This window comes from Molothrus aeneus, chromosome 11 (assembly GCF_037042795.1).
Source record: "Molothrus aeneus isolate 106 chromosome 11, BPBGC_Maene_1.0, whole genome shotgun sequence".
Lineage (NCBI taxonomy): Eukaryota > Metazoa > Chordata > Aves > Passeriformes > Icteridae > Molothrus > Molothrus aeneus.
This window is the reverse complement of record NC_089656.1, coordinates 14,889,291-14,910,511: the sequence shown is the minus strand read 5'-3', so window position 1 is coordinate 14,910,511 and position 21,221 is coordinate 14,889,291. Positions and strand designations below refer to the sequence as shown.

The following is a 21,221-nucleotide window of genomic DNA, read 5'->3' as shown; positions in this document are numbered from 1 at the left end:
GTCCCATGGCATCGATTCCACGTCCCGCGGAACACAAACCCAATTTTTTGTCTGAAAGGCATCCAGCAAAGGGAACGAGACAGGGGCAAAATGGTGGTTGGGGTTTTTGCCGCTGGGCCAGGAGGGAGCCAGCACGGGTGTGTGTGTGGGGATGCAGACACCACGCGGCCACCGCTCATCCGGGGTGCCCCGCGTCCCCCAGCGCGTCCCCGGGGCAGACACGTGTGCGCAGCCCAGCAGCAGCCAGGGGCAGGGTCCCCAGCCTTGGGAGCGCTCGCTGTCCGAGCCCCCGGGCCCGGCACGCTGGGCAGGGCTGCCCGCAGCCCCCGAGCGCCGGAGCCCCACGCGTGCGGCCGCCCCGCCCGTGCCACGGGGCAGGACACGCAGCGCGGCCCGGACCGGCCCCCGGGCGCGGGCGGGGGGCGGGAGCGGCGGCGGGGGGAGGAGGAGGAGGGCGAGGAGGAGGAGGAGGAGGAGACTCGGCCGCAGCGCCCCGGCCCGCGCGGGCCGCCCGCACCGCCGCCGCCGCCACCGCCGGGTGAGCGACCGGGCCGGGCCGGACTGGGTCGGGTCGTGCTGGGCTGGGCCGGGCTGGGCTGGGCCGGGCCGGCGGGCGGGCGGCGGCACCGGGAAACTTGGGAGAAACTTTGTTGGGGGAGGGGCCGCGCCGGGCCGGGCCGGGCCGCGGTGGGGCGGGCGGGGCCGTGGCGAACCGGGCGGGGCCGGGCCGAGCGGTGCCTCCCGGCCGGAGCGGGGGGAATTCCGGCGGAGCGGAGGAATGCGGGGCTCCCGCCGCCCGGGCCGCGGCCGGTGAGTGACGGAGCCCGGCGCCAATGCGGAGGCGCGGGGGCGGCCCCGCCGGGAGCCCCGGGGAGGGGGCGCGATCCGCCCGTGCCGGTGACCCACGCGTGATTCCCGCGGCTGTTCCGGGGTGTCCATGACCCACGCGTGCTTCCCGCGGGTGTCCCATGGGTGTTCGTGCTCCACTCGTGTTCCCCGTGGATGTTCAGGGCTGCCCTGGGTCCACTCGTGCCCCCCGTGGGTGCTGCATGGTTGCCGGTTCCCGGCATGCGTTCCGTGGGTTTTGCGTGGGTGCCTCGGCACCGTCTGTGCTCCCGTGGGCGCTGCTTGTGCCGGGTTCTGCCAATGCCTGGGATTCCTCCAGGAGCAGCCCAGAGAGCACGGGCCTGGGCTTGCTGCTGAGTTTTAGCGAAACTTCACCATTTCAGCAAATATCACAGGACAATTTAGTTCTTTCTCCCATGCAAATCCCAACTGCTATCAGTCTCTGCTCCCGCTGCTCCAGCACCGGCTCTCCCAGCCCAGCCGGATTTGGTAGCAGGTCTGGGCTGCACCGTCCCAGAAACCTGCCGGGGCTGTGGGCAGCCGCGGCTGGACCCTGTACTTATCCCATTAGGACGCGCAGCAGCCTCCCATTGAGGTTTCCTGGGGCGGTTTGCCTGCCCGGCCGCAGCGGGTGTGAGATCCAGGGCGGGATGTGAGCTCCATGCCGGGATGGGGACACTCAGCAGCGGCCCTTTGTTGCGGCATCATCGCAGAGCACATCCAGCTGCCGGGACACACGTCCTGCTGCCACGCCAGTCCCGCAGCTCCGGGCTCTCCTTCCGGAGCTGTTCCTGCCTTGCTGGCGCCGGATCCGGGCTGCAGCCCTCGCTGGAGCTGCTGGGGTGCAGCCGAGTACCCCAACCCCAGCATCAGGGATGGTTCTGGAGGCTCGCAGATGATGATGATGTCATCAGATGACATCATGCAGATGACATCATGCGAATGACATGTAGATGTCTTCCCTTCATTGTGGCGCGCTGGCAGAGGCGCCTGCAGAGCCAAGCTGAGACCAGATGCCGGTGGGCTGTGGGCTGTGGTCTTCATTGAGGACCTCACTGGTGTCTCCACTGGGGATCTGGCTGGGGCTGTCACTTGGCTGCCAGCTGGGGACCTGGCTGGGGCCATTGCCAGAGTCCTCACTGGGGACCTGGCTGGGGTCCATCCCAGGGATCTCATCACTCAGTGTGCCGCTCCCCAGAACCAGGGACCGTGCCCCTGCCACCCCTTCCCTCCCGCCAGCTGTGGCCGTCCCCAGCTGAGCCGCGGTGTCTCCTGCAGGTGCCCGGGTGCAGGACGGTGACGGCCATGCCCTAGGGGAGCCCCGCCATGAGCCAGAGCGGGGCTTCGCGCCTGGCGGGCTCCCCGCCGCTGCCGGGGGGCTCCCTCCTGGCCCTGCTGGCCCCCGAGCCCTCCCCGTCCCCCCCCAGCGGGACCCCCTCGCCCGGGCCCCCGCCGGCGCTGCTGGAAGGGGACTGGGAAGGGCGGGAGGAGCTGCGGCTGCGGGAGCTGGAGGAGGCGCGGGCGCGGGCGGCGCAGATGGAGAAGACGATGCGCTGGTGGTCGGACTGCACGGCCAACTGGCGAGAGAAGTGGAGCAAGGTGCGAGCCGAGCGCAACCGGGCTCGGGAGGAGGTGCGGCAGCTGCGGCACCGCCTGGAGGCCCTCACCAAGGAGCTGGCCAGCCTGCGCCGCGACCGCGACCGCGAGCGGCCCGACGAGCGCCCGCCGCGGCCACCGGGACAGGCACCGGCATTGGCACCGGCGCAGGGCAGCGCCGGCAGCCCGCCGGCCGACGGAGCAGAGGGGGACACCGGCCCTGAGCAAGAGCCTGTGCGGGATGTGGGGGCTGAGGTGCCCCAAAAAGCCAAGGTGGGCGTGCGGGGCTGCCCTGGGTGAGCAGGGGAGCAGGGGAGCTCCTCATCCTTGTCTGCTGCCCATGGGCACCCCCAAACCAGCACTGCCTGTCCTGTAAAATGGGCAGTGTGGGGGGACTGCTCTTGGGGCAGGATTGGGAGGGACAGACCCCTCTCAGAGCAGAACAGGGTGGTCAGACCCCTCTTGGATTAGTGTGGGGGGTGTCAGACCCCTCCAAGCAGCACTTTGGGCTCAGATCCCTCTTGGAGCAGTACAGGACAATCAGATCCCTCTTGGAACAGCACTGGGGGGGATCAGACTCCTCAGAGCAGTGTCATGAGGAGATCCAGAGCCATCACAGCCCCATGCAATGAGATCACCTTGGCACTGGCACCAATCCCTTTCCTGGGGCTTTCCCTTTGGGGGCACTAAGCAAAAATCACTGTGCCAGTACAGGGGATGGTGGCATTGGCAGTGCTGGTGGCATCTCCCAGCCACAGCTTGATTGCCAAGGTGTCCATATGGGCTTCTGGCAGGGGTTTTTGCTGAGGGAAGGAGAAGGAAGAGGAGGAAGGGGGGAGCACACCAGAGCCACCTCAGGGATTATCCCAGCTGCTGTAGCCATCCCTCCCCTGCTGCTGTTAGCTCTGTCACAGCACAGAAGTCACTGCTCAGGGTGCATGCTGTGACAGTTCAGTCCACCTGACAGCACAGCTGCCAAGTGACAAATCTGAGACTAATGTGAGCATCCCCCACGGGCTCCACACTTGGTCCCCAGGGACATCCTGTCCCCTGGAACCCCCTGCTGCTCATTTACGGTGTGCTCAGAGTGCCTGTAGAAGGTCACTCGTGGCAGTCCTGGGTGAGATTGGTGTCATAAATTGGTTTTAAATTTTTGATACCACATTTCCAGCATGGCAGGGAGCTGGCAGCAGAGTCTGGTGACATGTGGGAGCTCCCCTGGGAGGGCAAGTCCCTCTTCATCAGCCTTAGGGGATCCCCGGGGGATGGAGGGAGAGGTGCCCTTGTTATGGAGTGGGAGCTGGGTGCTGTAGGGCTGGGGAGTCCTCTCACCCTGTCCCCTGTGCTGGGCCACCCACGACGCCACAGGAGCTGGAGCTGATGGAAAACATCTTGACGAGCAAGCAGGAGGAGAGCTGGGAGCAGCGGGGCCCCCGGGCCTCCTTCAGCCGCCAGGAGCGGAGCCGCCTGCTCTGGGAGGACGTCAGCGCCGTGGAGGAGGACGCCACCAAAGTCACCGCCCTGAAGCTCAGGCTGGATGAGTCCCAAAAAGTGCTGCTCAAGGAGAGGGAGTGAGTGCTTGGGGTATCATCCTTGCAGGGTGCCAGCTGATGCCAGCCTGGTGCCCACTGGGGTGCCACGTCCCATGGGGTCCTGCAGGCTGTCACTTTCACTGCCTCTCCCCAGGGACAAGCTGGCGCTCAGCAAGAACATTGAGAAGCTGGAGGGCGAGCTCAGCCAGTGGAAGATCAAGTATGAGGAGCTCAACAAGAACAAGCAGGAGGTGATGAAGCAGGTGAGCAAGGTGCCTGGGGACAGAGCTGCCCCAGGGGGTGGCCTGTCCCTCACAGGGTGGCACATCCTGATGGGCATGGTGGCCCACAGTCACTTCCCCAACTCCAGGCTGCTTGTTAAGGGTTTTCATTAGTGCTGTTGATGCAGTGGGTTCATCCGTAGAGGTTGGGTGGATGTGTGTGGGCAGGGCTCAGGTGGAAGGTGGATGTTCACAGCCCCCTTTGGTGCCACGTCCCCCCACAGCTCAACATCCTGAAGGAGATTCACCAGGACGAGCTGGGGCGCATCTCCGAGGACCTGGAGGATGAGCTGGGAGCTCGCTCCAGCATGGACAAGAAACTGGCTGAGCTGCGTGCAGAGGTGAGGCCAGACCCCAGCCTGGGGGACAAAGGGGGCAGAGAGGGGGGTCCTGGTGCCCCCCAGCCACCCCCTGCCCTGTCCCAGATGGAGAGGCTGCAGGCAGAGAACGCGGCTGAGTGGGGCCGGCGGGAGCGGCTGGAGACAGAGAAGCTCAACCTGGAGAGGGAGAACAAGAAGCTGCGGGCACAGATCGAGGACCTGGAGGAGGTGCTGGCTCGCAAGCGGCGCCAGACAGCCAGTGCCCTGGACACTGACCTCAAAACCATCCAGGCTGAGCTCTTCGAGAAGAACAAGGTGCCACAGGGGTGTTGTCTCCCACCACCGCATCCCTGGGTGACTCTCTTGTGGGGCTCAGCCTCCCCAAGGACTCCCTCAAGCCCAAATTTTGCCACCACCCTTCAAGGGATGGTGGTGACCCCATCAGCTCCTGGGTCATGGGGTGTGGCAATGGGAGAGACCCCTGGGGAGGGAGGAGGGGACACCCAGTGGTGGGGGTGGCTGTCCCATGCTCAGCCCCCTCCCCATGGCCACCACAGGAGCTGGCTGACCTGAAGCACATCCACACCAAGCTGAAGAAGCAGTACCAGGAGAAGATGGCCGAGCTGGCGCACGCCAACCGCCGCGTGGAGCAGCACGAGGGAGAGGTGAAGAAGCTGCGCCTGAGGGTGGAGGAGCTGAAGAAGGAGCTGGCCCAGGCTGAGGATGAGGTGGGAAAACTCATGCTGGTGGAGGAGGTCAGGGAGCTGTTCTGCTCCCTACACAGCCGCTAACAGCACCATGCCATGCCATGCCATGCCATGCCATGGCATGCCATGCCATCCCATCCCATCCCATCCCATCCCATCCCATCCCATCCCATCCCATCCCACCCCACAGCTGGATGAGGCCCACAACCAGACGCGGAAGCTGCAGCGGTCACTGGACGAGCAGACGGAGCAGAGCGAGAGCTTCCAGGTGCAGCTGGAGCACCTGCAGTCACGGTGAGCAGGGGCTGGGTGAGCCACGTGGGCACCAGCCAGGATGGGATGATGTTCTCCTTGCCACCATCCCTCAGCCAGCATCTGCCTGGTTGAACCCATGGCCCAAGTGCCTCTGACATCCTTGGAAGGGGCACAGTCATCCTCTGAGTAGTCTTCACCCCACCTTGAGCTGGGTGGCATTCACCTCCCAGTTAAACCAGCACAAGTTTGCCCAGAGACCAGCACAGCTCGTTTTTATGCTGCTTAGGGTTGCACCCACTAGTACCCACAGCCAGGGCAGGCTGCTGGCATCCCACACCAGTTTGGGGAGGTGGGAGCTGAGTTTTCTTGCCCTTACAACTTTGCCTGGCCCTGCTTTGCCTCTCCAGCAGTAAAGAGCTGAAATGGCCGTGGGATCGATGCCGTGGCTCCAGGAGGCACTGGGGGGTGTTTATAATCATCCTTTATTTTATTGGGACATCTGCATTAAATCAGGGAAGCATAATGGAGGATTCATCACCCCCCTCAGACTCCCTGTGCAATCAACCCTAAATAATTCATGCTTTCCAGTAAACTGTGGTGGACTGGTTGGATCTCACTGGATCCTTGGCCTTTAGATTTCAAATTTGATTCATAAAATTTCCTTGATGAATTTTCACACAAGGGCAAGCAAAGAGCTAAAACCACCACAGGGCAAGTAAAGAGCTAAAACCACCACAGGCTCCTGGGGTTTTTGAGGGTTCCTCAGTTTAGGGGGATGGCACTTCCCTTCTCTGCAGTCCTGTCTGTGACAGGGATGTCCATCCATGGAGGGGTTTAGCCTGTGCCCCATCCACAGCTCCCAGTTCCAGGCTGGCCCCAGGCTGCGGGGGAGCTCCGAGCTTAGCGAGGGCTGCAGGAAGGGATGTCTGGGGTGCAGCCATGCTGTAGGGGGGATGCAGGGGAATGCAGGCGCCCAGGGCCATGCTGCCCCCAGCCCAGCAGCTGTCCCCGCAGGCTGCGGCGCCAGCAGAGCGCCCCGCTGTTCGGCAAGATGCGCAGTGCCCGCTTCGGCCCCGACGACGCCGGCGACGGCACCAGCGACCCCGACGAGGATGAGGACCTGCAGATCCAGGTGCCCTAGAGCCCAGGGCAGTGCCACCACCGCAGGACGTGCCACATCAGTCCCCTGCATTCAAGCGTGTTGTCACAGGGCCCAGCTGTGCGGTGATTCTTGTATAGACGGGGAAACTGAGGCACGGAGCGGTGGGGAGGAATTTGCCCAGGGGTGCTCCAGAACCCACTGCCTCTTGGACAGTACTGGATGGCCCTGCAGCCACTGGCATCTCCTGGTACACTGGTGTGGCCACCAAAGCCAGCATCACCGAGCAGCCCAGGAGGAGAAGGCACAGGCCAAGAGAGGCACCAAGCTTGGCAGCCACAAACTGCCCACTTCTTTTTATATATATTATATATATGTATGTATTTGTATATGATTTTTTTATTATAAATACAGAGCCCAGATGGGCCCAGGCTCTGATGGTGGTGTGAGCTGCTGGTCTGTCCCCACACAGGAGCGAGGGTGGGTGGGGGACACATCAGGGATAATCAGCATTTCTTCACCAGCCACACACGGGCCTGGATGTCACCCACTGGCATCCCTGTCCCCATGCCTGGATTGCAGCCCAGTGTGGGGTAAAGCCTGTCCCTGGGCCTGTGCAGTGAAACGGGCTCACCCAGGGGTGCTCACCCTGGGGAGGTGAGCAGGTCCAGGTGCTGACCCAGGGGTGCAGAGGTGCTCACCTGAGGGTGCTGCTCACCCCAGCACAGCCCCTTCAACCCAGCCCCCCAGCACAGGGCCTTGGGGGCTTTGGAGGCGCTCAGACACAACCTTATTAAAAATTAATATTTCGGTGAGCTAATCCTCTCGCTCTGCCTTTTAATTGATTGGCTAAAAGCGCAGCTCTTTGCTGCTCATGGGGTTTTTTTAGTGCCCTTTTATTTGCAGCGATTATTCATATTTTTACTGCCCAGCAAGTGAGGCCGCGGGGGTGGGGGTGCCTGGGGCAGTTTGGGGGCGCGGAGCGGGGATGCGGTGACACCTGAGCCGAGGGACGGACCAGAGGCTGCTGCTGCCGCCCGTCAGTCGCTGCGGGGTGTTCCCTCCAAAGCCGAATGATGGAATTTTCTTTCCAGGGCGGCCGGTTGTGACTCTGGTTGGGCAGCCCGGGGGTGGAGGGAGGGGACCGGGGCGGGGCGGGGACCGGGGCGGGGCCGGGCGGGGCCGAGCGGCTCCGGGGCTCGCAGGACGCGGAGGCTCCGCCGGGTCCGCTCGCACCGGGAGCCCGGTAAGGCGGCGGGACCGGCGGGGGAACGGGTGACACCGGACGGGGCTGGAGCGAGGTTTGGGCTGACAAGCGTCGGGGGCAAACGGCCGGGAGGTGACAACGCCCGGAGGGACGTCCCGGTGGGAGACCGGGTGTGATGGGAGATGGGGGCCGGGGGGGCGCCGGGTGTGGGGGTGACAGGTCCGGGGCAGGGGGCGGGAGGTGCCCCCCAGCAGCTCTGGGTTCCCTGGGGGTGTTGGTGTGCGTGGGTGGGTGATGGCGATGGGGAACGGGGGAATGGGGGAATGGGGGATGTTCCCCCACAGGAGCGCTGCCACTCTCGGACAGCGGGCGGTCCCCAAGGCGCTGTCCCAGCCCGATCCCCCTGCTGGGCTCTGGGGACCCGGGTGTCGCTGGCATGGAGGAGCGTCCCCGGCGATGGCCCTGCTCTGTTTCCTGGGTTGCTGCCTCCACCTGGGACTGCTCCACCTGGCAAAGGAACCTGGTCCCCACCTGGTCCCGCCGGTGGGGGCTGGGGGAGCAGCAGGGACCGGGCTGAGCGAGGCCGAGCTCACGGGAGGGCTGGACAGGGGCTGGGTGACACCGGGGGGCGAGGTTGGAAGCCGGGGTCCCTCCGGCCGCCGGTGCCGGGCGAAACAGCCCAGAGCGGAGCCGGCCTGGCCGCTCCCACCGAACCCAGCCGTGCCCAGGGGCCGGGGCCGTGTTCCTGCCCGAGCGAGCAGCCTGGGAGGAAGGAGGGGAGTGCAAGAGCTGATGGAGACCTGCGGGCGAGGTGTGGTGCGGGTGTCCCTCGGACACATGTTGGAGCTGGCGGCAGGGGACTGACCGCCTGTCTGTGCCACCCTGGCTCCGCCGTGCTGGCAGGGGTTAATATCACCGGACTGTTCCACTCGGATGGTTCAGGCAGAGAAGGGAGGGGAGGAAGAGGAGGAGGAGGAGGGGAAGGAGGAGGAGGAGGAGGACGACAAGGAGGAGGGGGAGGAGGACGAGGAAGATGTCACCCGTCGATCTGTCATTTCTCTTTTCCAGCCAGCATGGGGGACACTGCTAGCACCAAGCTGGGCCGGTGGTGAGACAGGAGGGGTAGGGAGGAAGAGGATGGAGAGGGGGGGGCGAAGGTGAAGGCAGCCCCCCCCTCCCAAAATATCCCCTACCCTATCGAGCCATCGCCATGGCGACGAATTTTAACGACATCATCAAGCAGGGCTATGTGAGGATGAAGAGCAAGAAGCTGGGGGTGAGTGGGGATCTTGGGGAATGGGGAGATATGGGGGGGAACACCCATGGATTTGGGGTACTGGTTTCCCACTGAGGTGAGATGGACAGGTCCCTCTTGTGGCTTCCTGTGCCCCTGTTTTGGGGTTGAATCAGCAGCCTTTTGGGGCTGTGGTGGCAGAGGAGTGGGGGATGGCAGGGACGGGCCACTTGTTGGTACCCAAATCACCCAGCAGCCCCAGGGGTCCAGCATCTGCACCGGCTGAATCCTGCACCGAGCATCACCCGTTCACCTGTCCCAGGTCACCCGGGGTTTGGGGAATATCTACGAGCCCTCCCTTCCCCCCGTGCCTCAGTTTCCCTGCACACACAATTTGGCATCGGGGATGCCGCACACCGGGAGGGGTTGGAGCTGCTGGGTGCAAATTAGGGTGGTGTGGGAGTGCAGCACCCACAGGTGGGGGGTCAGGGGGGTTTGATCCCATCTCCATGGTTGGGAGCCGCAGCAACGAGCATGCTGGGTAATTTCATGCTAATTAGGGAGAACAAAGAGGGAGCGGGATCCAGAGGAGGGGGACATGCCTGGGGACGGTGGCCCCACCACCCTCAGAGGCAGGGGATGTAGGAGAGGGGACGGGGAAATGCCAGAACAGCGGTCCCCTTGGGAGCTTTGTCCGTGTTCATTAATTAAGCTCTGTAATCAGCACTGGCGGGGGGTGGGGGCAGATGATGGCAGCCCCGGCACAGCCCTATCCCCAGCATCCCCTCCTGTCCCCAGGCCAGCAGGGTCAGCAGAACCAGGCACGGGGCCTGGGGATGGGGACAGGGGGCTGTGGTGGGGACAGAGAGCCCCTGTGGCACCGAGCAGCCGCCGCGCTCTCTGTCCGGCAGATCTACCGGCGCTGCTGGCTGGTCTTCCGCAAATCCTCCAGCAAAGGGCCCCAGCGCCTGGAGAAGTACCCGGATGAGAAGTCAGCGTGCCTGCGGGGGTGCCCCAAGGTGAGGGGGTGCGCAGGAGGGGTGCTGGGGTGCTGCCCGCTGCTCGGGGACCCGACCACAGCAGCTCCTTCCTTGCCTGAACTCGCTCCGGAGGGGGATGCAGCTGGGTCTGGGTGCTGCAGGTGTCAGGGTCTGCGTGCATCAGGGAACAGGGGCTGGGAGCAGCCCTGGGTGACCCCCCAGCTCCTCTGCAGGTCACCGAGATCAGCAACGTCAAGTGCATCACGCGGCTGCCCAAGGAGACCAAGAGACAGGCGGTGGCCATCGTTTTTACCGACGACTCCGCCCGGACCTTCACCTGCGACTCAGGTACGGGGCAGCGCCCAGGGGAGCCGGGCCGAGGGTGCTGGGTGGGGCAGCCCGGCGTGGCCAGGGTCGCCCAGGGGCTGCCGTGGTGCCTTGCAGAGCTGGAGGCGGAGGAGTGGTACAAGACGCTGTCGGTGGAGTGCCTGGGCGCCCGCCTGAACGACATCAGCCTGGGGGAGCCCGACCTGCTGGCGCCCGGTGTGCAGTGCGAGCAGACGGGTGAGCGCGGCGGGGAGTGCTCGCCCGGGGCTCCGCCTTGCTGCACCTCCCGCTGATTATTTTATTTCTTTTTTTTTTTTTTTTTTTCCCTTTCTAGACCGGTTCAACGTGTTCCTCCTCCCCTGCCCCAACCTGGACGTCTACGGCGAGTGCAAGCTGCAGATCACCCACGAAAACATCTACCTCTGGGACACGCACAACCCCCGGGTGAAGCTGCTCTCCTGGCCCCTCTGCTCCCTGCGCCGCTACGGCCGCGACGCCACCCGCTTCACCTTCGAGGCCGGACGGTGAGATGTCACCCTCGCCAGGACAGGATCACAGCTCTGTGCCCTCCTCCAGCTGGGCAGTGGCACTGACCTCAGAACCTGACCACAGGGCAGGCTTGAGGCTGGGGTGATGCCCGTGGCTGTACAGTGTGCCCATGGCAGGCAAGGCTTGGAGCTGGTTCTGGTCCCAGATAGGTGCCATGAAGGGGACCTAGGCACAGCTCTAACAGTATGGGAAGCTGCCCTAGCTGTCATCTGGGTGGGTTTTGTTCATCATGCCTTGGCTTGAAGACCTTGGTGACATCCTGTGCCCTGTCCCCATAGGATGTGTGATGCAGGAGAAGGTCTCTACACCTTCCAGACGCAGGAGGGTGAGCAGATCTACCAGCGTGTGCACAGCGCCACATTGGCCATCGCTGAGCAGCACAAGAGGGTCCTGCTGGAGATGGAGAAGAACGTCAGGGTGAGCTCCAGCCCATGCTGAGGGGGGACACGGCTGGGGGAGATTCTGGGGGCCCTGTATCACCCTCCTCCCCCCCATCCACCGCAGCTGCTGAACAAGGGCACTGAGCACTTCTCCTACCCCTGCACGCCCACGACCATGCTGCCCCGCAGCGCCTACTGGCACCACATCACCGGCTCCCAGAACATGGCTGAGTCCTCCAGCTATGCTGGTGAGTGTCCCCACCCCACACCGAGGAGATGCTGCTCCTCCAGCCCCCAGAGCTTTCCCCGCCAGGTGAGCCCAGGCTCTGTTTTGTCCCCAGGGGAGGCGTATGCAGGCGCCCAGGCCAGCTCGGACACCGACCTCCTCAACAGGTTCATCTTGCTGAAGCCAAAGTCCTCCAAAAGCGACAAGCCTGAAGACAGGGAGCCCACATCGTCCCCATGAGCTGGTGTGGGGGGACTGTGGCAGGGGTCCCCTTTTTCTTCTCCAAGGGGTGGCGAGGACGCAGGCAGTGACCCCTCAGAATCCCAGGAGCCCGAGCTGGGGCAGCTCGGTGCCAAGGCCTTGGGAAGCAGGCACTGGCTCACGCCCTGGGCTGGCGTTAGTGGAGGCGATGGCTGGCTCAGCCTCAACTGACTTCAAATATATATTGAATACCCGTATTGTAAGAGATATTTCCTTCTCACATGAATGCAAATTTGGTGGCTGCTGAAGAGCCCTTGGGCAGATGCCCAGAGGTTTTTGACTCTTGGGGATCCAACTGGGAGGTGAAGAGAGGTGGGGCGGGGGAGAGTCAAGAAATTTGGAGTTTTCTGCGTGGCAGGAAGGCTGGAGCATCACTCTGCCATGGCCATGGAGCAGCGTCGGAGGATGCAGCTGTGTCAGGCTGATGGTGCAGGGTCCCACCCCTCCATGAAGAGCAGGGTGCTTCTGAGGACACCCTGCCTTCCCTGAGCTGATTTTTGCACTTCTTCAAGCTATTTAAATGCTCGCTGTAGAATTGATGTGTCTCAGGAGAAACTGGTTTTCCTTCCAGGGGGGTTGGCTGGGGTGAGTGGCCAGGCAGAGCCAAGCTCCCTGGCTTCTCCCACCCCAACACCCCTCACTCCTCCCACAGCTGTGTCCCCCTGCCATGCCCCTGGTTTACCTGCTGGTGGGCAACCATGGGACTGGTTTTGGCCAGTAGCATCTGTCTCTCAAGGGGCAGCTTTGTGGATATGAGAAGCCCCAGGGCAGAGAAACCCATGCTGATGGGGAGAGAGCCACATTCCTCTGTGCATTCCCACAGCCCTCACTTCCTCCTCACCCACTGGGGGTGGAACTGGGCTTTATGTGCTGAACTTAAAAAGCAATTGATTTTTTCTAGTTCTCCTATTTATTGACCTCCTTTAGAAGGGCTATCTTTTTATTGCCGTGCAAACCTTGGTGTTTCTTTGGAGTCTTCTTTCTGTCTGGGTTGGATGCTTGGTGGTTTTTATTTCTGCCCTTTAAAGCTCCAGGTCCATGTGTTGGGCACAGGGAGTGTTGTGATGTGGGAATCTGTGGTCTGTAAATACTGTGTTTCAGGGTGGTGTAGCTTGTGGCAGAGGGGACATGGGGACAGAGAAAGGTTGCTCCTCGCAGCATGGCTGTGCACAGAGGGGCTCTGGACCCTAGCACTGCCCAGCAGCGTGTCCTCCCTGGGGTGAGAGGTGGAACCTGCCCTCTTTTCCTGGCTACACACCTCATCTGGAAAAGATTTAACATTTGTTACCAAAAACGTTTGGGTTTTCTGTTTTTTAAGGAGTTGCTCAATGAATAAACAACCCTTATCCACATCCACCCTTCCTGTTTGTCTGTTCCATCCAAGCGCGCTCGGGAAGCGCGAGTGGGAGTTGTGCCTGCCAGAGAGAAAAATGCTGATGGGGGAGATTTCTGAGGTTCCTGGCAGCATGCTTGGCTCAGGGCTTTGTTCTGCCTCCAGCTATGGCCAAGACATTTCAAGTGAAGCCCTAAAACCACTGGAACAGGAAGAAGGGTAAAGGGAGTTGCCACTCTCCATCAAACAACCCCGAGTGGGACAGGATGCCCACACCCCCGTCACCCTCACGTCCAGCTGCCCGTGGCTCTGGGGATGTGCCAGGCCAGTGGTGGCTCCAAGTCCCCAGGTGGAGTTTCAAGACACACCATCTCCCAGCTCTCCCAGAGCTGTGCCAGGTAAGCTATCCATGCCATGACTGCCTGGCAGCACTGGCCTCAAGGTAAGACAGCCATGCCAGCCAGCAGAGTGATCCCTGCAGGGATGGGGACACGGGGAGCCATGCTGCAGCCAGCTCTGCCATGGCAAGGAAATGGAAGCAGCAGCCTGGCTGCAGCAGCTTTTGCCTGGAAGGGGAAGGCAATGCTGGCATGGGCTGCTCTCCCCAGCTCAGTGTGACCCTAGCACCACCCCCTGAACCATCCCCATCCATATCAGGATGAGCATGGGGCCACATAGGCCTTCCCCTCCCTCCCTCCCAGCTGCAGGTCTCTCCAGAAACTGTCACCAAGAAGCTCATCCCAAGTCATGCTGGGCAGTGATGAAGGGGAAGAGGAGGGGTGACAAAGGCCATTGCTTTCAGCCACTGCCAGTGGGGTCAGGGCATGGGACCTGCACCAAACTCCAGCCCAACACACACTGGGGGCTGTGGGCACAAAGAAAGGTATCAGCCAGGGGCCATTACTGACAGCCCATGTGCCACCCAGCTCCTCAGAAAAGGGTTCTACAGCACAGGGGTGGAGTCTGTTCCAGAGGATTCTGTAAGTACAGCTCTGCCTGCCTGGCCCAGCTGGGCTCCCCTGCAGTGCTGCCTTCTGCAGCTCTCGCCCACCCCAGCCTCAAACATGTGCTTTACACACAGCCCTGGATCAATGAACCACAGGCTGCCTGCAGGAGGGTGCTGCTCTCCTCAGGAGATAATGTCACAAGCAGCAATCAGCATCAGCGAGCAATGCTCCCTCCAAAGCAGATCTCATTAAGTTAATGTCTATTGGAGAGAAGTAAATGATGTGACATCTCCTCCAGCAGCTTTGAATGAGCTTTCAGGGATAACAGAAAAATTTGGGGGTAAGGCTTTATTCAGCACAGTAAAGAATGGACATGTAAATAAGGTAGGGTTGTGTAACAAAGGTACACACTTCCCCATCCCAAACACCACATGGCCAAAATCCAACACCAGAACCAAAATCCAGGATCATTTGGAGATAAAGCCTGTCCTGGCTAAGATGCTCACTGACTGATTCCCTTCCTGTTCTACCCTAACCATCACAATGGCTTTCCCTAGGAAGGAGGGCCAGGGAAGAGGTGTCACCAACCAACTGCTGGGCCAGGAAAGGCAGAAGGAGATGATGGGGAGGTAAAAGCCTCTCCCCAGATCTCAGCCAGACATCACTCACAGCTCACAGCACTCTCTTGCCAGGGCCACCTCAGTTGATAGTGAGGACATCACTCTGGATCTCATGGCTCAGCTGTGTCTGGAGGTCACTCAGTTTCTTCTTGAGGCCGGACAGGGCAGACAGGACGATGGTCTCGGGGCGCAGGGAGCCACAGGACTCCACGTTGTAATAAAACCTGAGGTTACAAGGCAGGGGTTAAGTCACCACCACCCCTGCAAGGAGGTGCAAACCCAGACTGCACATCATTCCAGCCCATCCACACCCACAGCAGGGAGATCTGCCTGCAATCCCAACCATCATCATCACCATTCACCTCCCAAGCAAGCAACAGCCAGTGCTGCCCCTCTAGAACCCTCACACCAACACTCACAACTTCACAGGCTGCAAGAGAACTTCTGAGATTGATTTCTGTTCAGCACTGTGACCTGTGAGCCAGCACCACAAGCCAGGGACTAAGGCTGGCCGAGGCACTTTTGCAGTGCAAATAACACCAGCAATCAGAGCATGAGACACACACAGGTGAATGAACACCTTTAGCCAGGGTGTTTCCCCTGCAGGCCTCACACCTCACTGAGTGTGCACCGCCCTCCCTGGCAACATGAACTCAGGAGAACTGTCTAGGATCTCCCAGAGGGGAAAACCTGCCACATCCAGGTATATCACCACTTAACACCAACTCCTGCCCTGCTTTTCAGGGAATGTCAGCTCCCTGGGCTGGCAATTTTAGCACAGTGTAGACACTCTTTATTAATGAAAGCCCATTAGATGCTCCCAGCCAGTCACCCCCTCTCCCAGCTGCAGCACTGCCTTCAGCTCCCACCTCTCTGGCTTCCCGTTGGGGTCGTAGGGAGCCTGAGCATCCTCATCGTCGATCTCTGAGTACTCACTCTTGGGCCTGGAATCAGAGAGCAGGAGAGGTTACACAGAGCCTGCTCCAGCCTGGCCCCACACACAGACAGAGCAGGAGAGGTTACACAGAGCCCTGCTCCAGCCTGGCCCCACACACAAGGAGAGCAGGAGAGGTTACACAGAGCCCTGCTCCAGCCTGGCCCCACACACAGACAGAGCAGGAGAGGTTACACAGAGCCCTGCTCCAGCCTGGCCCCACAGAGCCCAGGCACTCAGTCTGGCCCCAGTGAGTGAGCACTGGCCTCACATGCAGCACACAACAGGGTGGTCATCAAACATCAAGTCAGAGAAAAAAGCTCAGTCACACATTGTGTTTTCTGGCCCCTCATTAATGCCCCAGAGTCATCCAGCAGCACTGGAAGAAGGGGATCAGCCCTGCTCTGCCCAAACTCAGCAAGCCCTGTACTGCGGCTCCATCCACCTACACTGGTACAATCTGGCAGGTGCTTACAGTGAAGGGATGTTGATTCCTGAAGAGACTGTTTATGGAGCCTGGATGCTTTTATGGAGTAATGGACCTTGAGTTATCTTTTCTTTCTGCTTCCCACTGGGCCAGGAAAGCACAGGAGTACTCCAGCACTCAAGTCTGTGAGGCACAGTTGGCTTGGAGCCAGCAGGAAAAATATCTCCTGTACAACAGACACCACCTGCATCAGTGAGCTCCATCCTGATGTCCTGCACCTCCACTCCTCTACCAAAATCACTGCAATTCCTGTGCATCAGTTAGGCAAACACATCTCTCTACCTGCTGCATCCCTTGGTTTATAGAGCACCACACCAGAGAGACTGTGTGGAACCACTTAATCCATGTAAGAAAACCCAAAGCCCTGAGCTGTCTGAGAAGCCAGCACAGAAAATCCTGTACCCACCAAGGTCTCCTGCTGGCCTTCCTCTGCCCCAGCAATGTCCAGGAACACTGATCCCAGCACCCTGTAATCAGCTGCCTGAAATAAAATTCTATTTCTCAAACAAACCCTCTGCCTGTACAAACCTGTACTGAGAGAGATGAAGTGTTAATGAAGGTGGGATTTCTTGTCACTTGCAGAACCACTCATGACCAAAACAGCACAGAGGTTTCCATGACCCTGACATCTGTTTGGAGAACCCAGCTGCATGCCAGTGATCTGCCAACAGCCTCAAAAAGCAACTAGCATGAAAAACTAAACCAAAAATCATAGCTAGCCTTGGACAGCAGAAGGCTTTGGCTCTGTATTGTCTTCACAGGGAGTCAGATGAACTTGAAAAGACAGACATAGTGTCAAGCACTGGCAGCTCCAATATCAATCCTCTTTTGGGATTTTTCCAACTTTTACATATTTTTTGCCTAGCACTTCTCAAAAATTGTTTCGTGATGCCCTGTCTGTTGTATGCCACACCAGGTTTGTGAGCCTGCCACTTATCAATGTTTATATCAGAACATCCACCACCCTGCCCAGTCCCTGCTCTCAGCCTGCCCTGCCTAAAGCACCTGGCTGGCTCCAGAGTGCTCAGTGACAGGATGTCTGCTACGTGATGACTGGGATACAGAGCCAGGAGCAGCTCAGGTGAGCAGCATTCATGAGAAGTCATGCTGGATAAAGTCCTCACCCAGGCCAAAGCAAGGCAGCAGCTTTCCAAAAGTAAAATCACGTCACTTTTGGATGAGAAGCTGTGTGCAACTTGTGCAGAATGGTATTTCAGAGGAGAGGAAAGGACCAGAGAGGGAAACACTGCAAGAGCTCAGACTCCAAGAGTGAGGAGAGGTATGGGTTAAATCACAGCCATACTGGGCTTCCTCAAGCCAGGCTGAAAAATCAGTCTTGAAACCCAACCTTCCACTCTTTGCTCTCATAGCAACTTCTTTCATCTCACATGGATCTGCTCCTTCCTCAGACCTTACTCTGACCTACGAAACACTTGCACAGGGAAGAAAAAAAATCAGCAAGAAGTGGTGAAAAAGGGCATGAAAGTGAGGCAAACCAGCAGTGATGGTACGTGAGGGAGGACAAAAGATGACCACAAACCAGTCCACCTTGTGTGCAGCTGCTAACAAGTGACTGGCCTTGCTACTCAACCCCAGGAGCAGAGTTTGTGCAAGGGGATGTGGCAGACACACTCCCCATGAGCCAAATTACAGGGCTGAAATGTAAGTTGTGGCCTGCTGGAAAACCCTTCCCAGTTGCTGCAGACAGACAGCAGGACGTACCACTCCTCTGGTTTGGGGTACACGGTGTGCCTGAGCGCGTTGTCGGGGTCGTACTCGAAGGCCACGCCGGCCGTGGGGTTCCACTTGGCGTGCTCCTTGCCAAAGCCCTTCTTGGCGTAGGCCCGCAGCCGCAGCTCCTGCCCCTTGCGCAGCTTCACGATCAGGATGTCTGCAAAGCACACAGGGGAGACAGCAGCATGTGAGCACACTCTGCAAAGGCAGATTTCTGGTGGAAGATGTCATCAGTGTCCAGGTTTAGCTTGGATTCTTAGTGGGGTGTGACGGTGTTTACAGGGGTCTTAGGATGAGGGAAGAGACAAGGATCTGACTCCATGTTTCAGAAGGCTTGATTTATTATTTTATGATATATATTATATTAAAACTATACTAAAAGAATAGAAGAAAGGATTTCATCAGAAGGCTAGCTAAGAATAGAAAAAGAAAGAATGATAACAAAGGCTTGTATGTCGGACAGAGAGTCCGAGCCAGCTGACTGTGATTGGCCATTAATTAGAAACAACCGCATGAGACCCATCACAGATGCACCTGTTGCATTCCACAGCAGCAGATAACCATTGTTTACATTTTGTTCCTGAGGCCTCTCAGCTTCTCAGGAGAAAAAATCCCATGGAAAGGGTTTTTCATAAAAGATATCTGTGACAGTGGGGCTCAGCTGAGTCCCCAGAAGAGTGAAGTAAAAAGGAGCTGTACAGGCCCCCAAGGAACAGCCAACAGCACAGCATTTCACCTCCTTGCTGTCTCTGAGCTCTCACAAGGAGAGACAGAAGCACCCTCTTCAGTTCTGGGACAATCTGAGTGGCAGCAAGACAAAATGCTACCCCACTTGTGCAGTGACACCAGCTGCTCAGAAGTGATATTTACAGCTGCCTTACAGTTGCACAGCTAGTAAAGGAAGAATGAGTTCAAAGAACCTGAGGGAAAAGGGAATTTCCTGCTACAGTTCTTATTGCCAGTGACCCACCACTCACCATCCTGCTCCACATAGTCATTGGGGTCGTTGTCTCTGCTCCGAGATGTCACCTGCAGCAGCCAAACAAAACCAAGCAAAATTAGGGACAAGATCAACTTGGATGAGTGCTCCAGCCCAGCACATCTGCTTGGCTCCTAAAGTCACTCCCACAGCTGCTACAGATGACACACAGCACTCAGAGCACCTCAGCCAAAGGCAAGTAACAGACAGCAGGCTCCAGCTGGGCTTTTCCCAGGCACACAGTGTCACCAGGCAGCAGGAACAGCCCAGGCTGTGGTGACATCTGGATTCACCTCAACAGTGTACTAGAACATTCTCTGCAAGTCCCTTTGCCTCTGTCCTACTTTGGCACCACCACCCCTCCCCAAGATGACTGCACAGGAGCTGCTTGGCAGCACTGCCCTGGCCTGGGGTCCTCACACTCTGCCATGCTGAGAGTCCAGAACCAGCAAGCAGAGGCCTCAGGGCAGCCAAGGATTTTGGGATGAGGGGTGCAGGATGAGGCCACACTGCTTTGCAGCCCATCAGACAGCAAGTGAAGGACAGCATGGCAGAGACAGGGAGGGCACTGGCACACATGCTGCTCCTGCAGATACTCCTGCTTTAATCAACCACTAGGGTTTAAGTGGAGCTTTAGGAAACATGAAACGTGGTCAGTGTCTACATTCCCTGTGTGTGCCACCCTGCCTCAGCAGGAGCAGGGAGGTCATCCTTCCCCTGTACTGGGCACTGGTGAGGGCACATCTTGAGTGCTGTGTCCAGTTCTAGTCCCTCAGCTTGGGAAGGACATTGAGACACTCGAGCACATCCAGAGGAGGCAACAAGGCTGGAGAGGGGCTGGGAACACAAACCCTGTTAGGAACTACTGAGGGAGCTGGGGCTGCTCAGCCTGGAGAAAAGGAGACTCAGAAGTGAGCTTATCATTCTACAGCTCCCTGAAAGGTGGCTGTGGTCAGGTGGGGCTGGGCTCTTTCTCCAGGCAGCGCTGACAGGACAAGAGGGCAGTCTCAAACTGCATCAAGGGAAATACAGGTTGGATATGAGGAAAACGTTTTTTCATGGAAAGAGTGATGAAGCACTGGAATTGTCTGCCTGCAGAGGTGGTGGAGTCACCATCCCTGGATGTGTTTATAAAAGCCTGGATGTTGCACTGGGTGCCAGGGTTTAGTTGAAGTGTTGGGGTGGGGCTGGGTTGGACTCGGTGATCTTGAAGGTCTCTTCCAACCCTGTCATACTGTGAATCCTGTAAATCCTGTGAATTATCCTGTGAGTGCAGGGAGTGCAGGAGGTGGCACTGACCGGGATAACACGGGGGTTGTTGGAGATGAGGTCCCGAGATGTCACGTGCCGAGTCTGGTCCTCGTTGCAGCGAACGTCCAGCGTGAACTCCACGGAGCACTCGGGGCAGAACTCGTCACACGTGCAGTCCTGGCACACACACGGGTTCTTTATGCACAAACTGCCAGAGCTTCCCATCAGATCCAACACCCACCACCCTCAAAATGACTCCCCACAGGATTTTTCGTGACTCACTCTGGAATATTGCATCTTATCCACAATGTCGTCGCTGGTGAGCGGGATGAGACCTGGGAGAAGCAGGAGATCAGAGGAATGTCTGAGTAGGACCACAAGAGCCCCTAACCCTGATTTTGCCAGAATACACCTTCATCTTCCTCCCCACCCAGCACTCACCCAGCCTGTGTGCAATGAACTCATCGTGGAGCACAGAGGAGTTGGCATCTATCTGGACCCAGTCAATGGCTGCACAGAAGAGAAAGTCACAAACTGAGGAATACTGATGTGGGGAAAAGCCAGCTTGAGGGCACAGAAAACATTACAGAGACTGCAGAGACACTGGGGCAGCATCTGCAGGGCACAGTACTGGCTGAACACGGGTAAGGAGAGCCAAAAGCAGAGAGGAGGAGTGGGAGAACACGGAGGGCAGCCCAAGGGACTGTGATCACAGGCAAGCGAAAGGCCTCACCTATGATGGGGACTTCTGCGATGAACACTCTTCGAATGGAATTCGCCACCCTGAGGGAGGGAAACACCGTGGTTGGGCGTGAGGGAGCGTGGGGCTGCAGGCCCTTGCCTCAGAGACCCTGCCCGGCCGCCCCCGGGGCCTCCCGCGGCCGCTTCACCCCTGGGCCCGCCCGCCCCCGGGGCCTCCCGCGGCCGCTTCACCCCTGGGCCCGCCCGCCCCGGCCCCGCGGCGGTGCTCACGCCAGGTCCGTGTTCTCGATGATGAACTTGACGTTCTCGTCCGTGAGCTCGGTGATGCGCACGGTGGGCTGGTTGGCGTACGGCATGGCTGCCCCGCCCCGCTCCCGCTGCTCCCGGCCCCGCGCCCGCCGCCCGGAGCGCCCGCCCGGTCCGTCCCGCCCCGC

At 59.5% G+C, this 21,221-nt stretch overlaps 3 protein-coding genes across 7 annotated transcripts; 2 read left to right on the top strand and 1 right to left on the bottom strand.

Annotated features, from left to right (window-relative positions):
• Positions 1–2,172: 2,172 nt before the first annotated feature.
• On the top strand, positions 2,173–7,074 carry CCDC102A (coiled-coil domain containing 102A). Of its 2 annotated transcripts, XM_066557530.1 has the most exons (9): positions 2,173–2,715; positions 3,811–4,013; positions 4,129–4,237; positions 4,480–4,596; positions 4,681–4,890; positions 5,133–5,303; positions 5,473–5,576; positions 6,552–6,669; positions 6,748–6,765. In XM_066557530.1, exons 1-9 carry the CDS (start codon positions 2,173–2,175, stop codon positions 6,763–6,765), a joined length of 1,593 nt encoding a protein of 530 aa, XP_066413627.1. The 2 variants fall into 2 exon arrangements, with proteins under 2 accessions (XP_066413627.1, XP_066413626.1); XM_066557529.1 differs by having other exon boundaries at positions 6,552–7,074.
• Positions 7,075–7,808: 734 nt separating this feature from the next.
• On the top strand, positions 7,809–13,152 carry DOK4 (docking protein 4). Of its 4 annotated transcripts, none has more exons than XM_066557649.1 (9): positions 7,809–7,882; positions 8,912–9,119; positions 9,989–10,096; positions 10,291–10,405; positions 10,502–10,621; positions 10,719–10,908; positions 11,212–11,350; positions 11,438–11,561; positions 11,655–13,152. In XM_066557649.1, exons 2-9 carry the CDS (start codon positions 9,054–9,056, stop codon positions 11,777–11,779), a joined length of 987 nt encoding a protein of 328 aa, XP_066413746.1. In that variant the 5' UTR covers positions 7,809–7,882; positions 8,912–9,053; the 3' UTR covers positions 11,780–13,152. The 4 variants fall into 4 exon arrangements, with proteins under 4 accessions (XP_066413746.1, XP_066413745.1, XP_066413748.1 ...); XM_066557648.1 differs by having other exon boundaries at positions 7,856–7,937; XM_066557650.1 differs by lacking the exon at positions 7,809–7,882 and adding an exon at positions 7,916–8,001.
• A 1,261-nt stretch (positions 13,153–14,413) lies between these two features.
• POLR2C (RNA polymerase II subunit C) lies at positions 14,414–21,202 on the bottom strand. Its single transcript, XM_066557131.1, has 9 exons — positions 21,058–21,202; positions 20,819–20,868; positions 20,527–20,595; positions 20,368–20,420; positions 20,134–20,262; positions 18,833–18,884; positions 17,844–18,012; positions 15,570–15,644; positions 14,414–14,924 (listed from the first exon to the last, which is right to left on the bottom strand). The coding sequence occupies exons 1-9, from the start codon at positions 21,141–21,143 to the stop codon at positions 14,780–14,782; spliced, it is 828 nt and encodes a 275-aa protein (XP_066413228.1). The 5' UTR covers positions 21,144–21,202; the 3' UTR covers positions 14,414–14,779.
• Between the last annotated feature and the right edge of the window lie 19 nt (positions 21,203–21,221).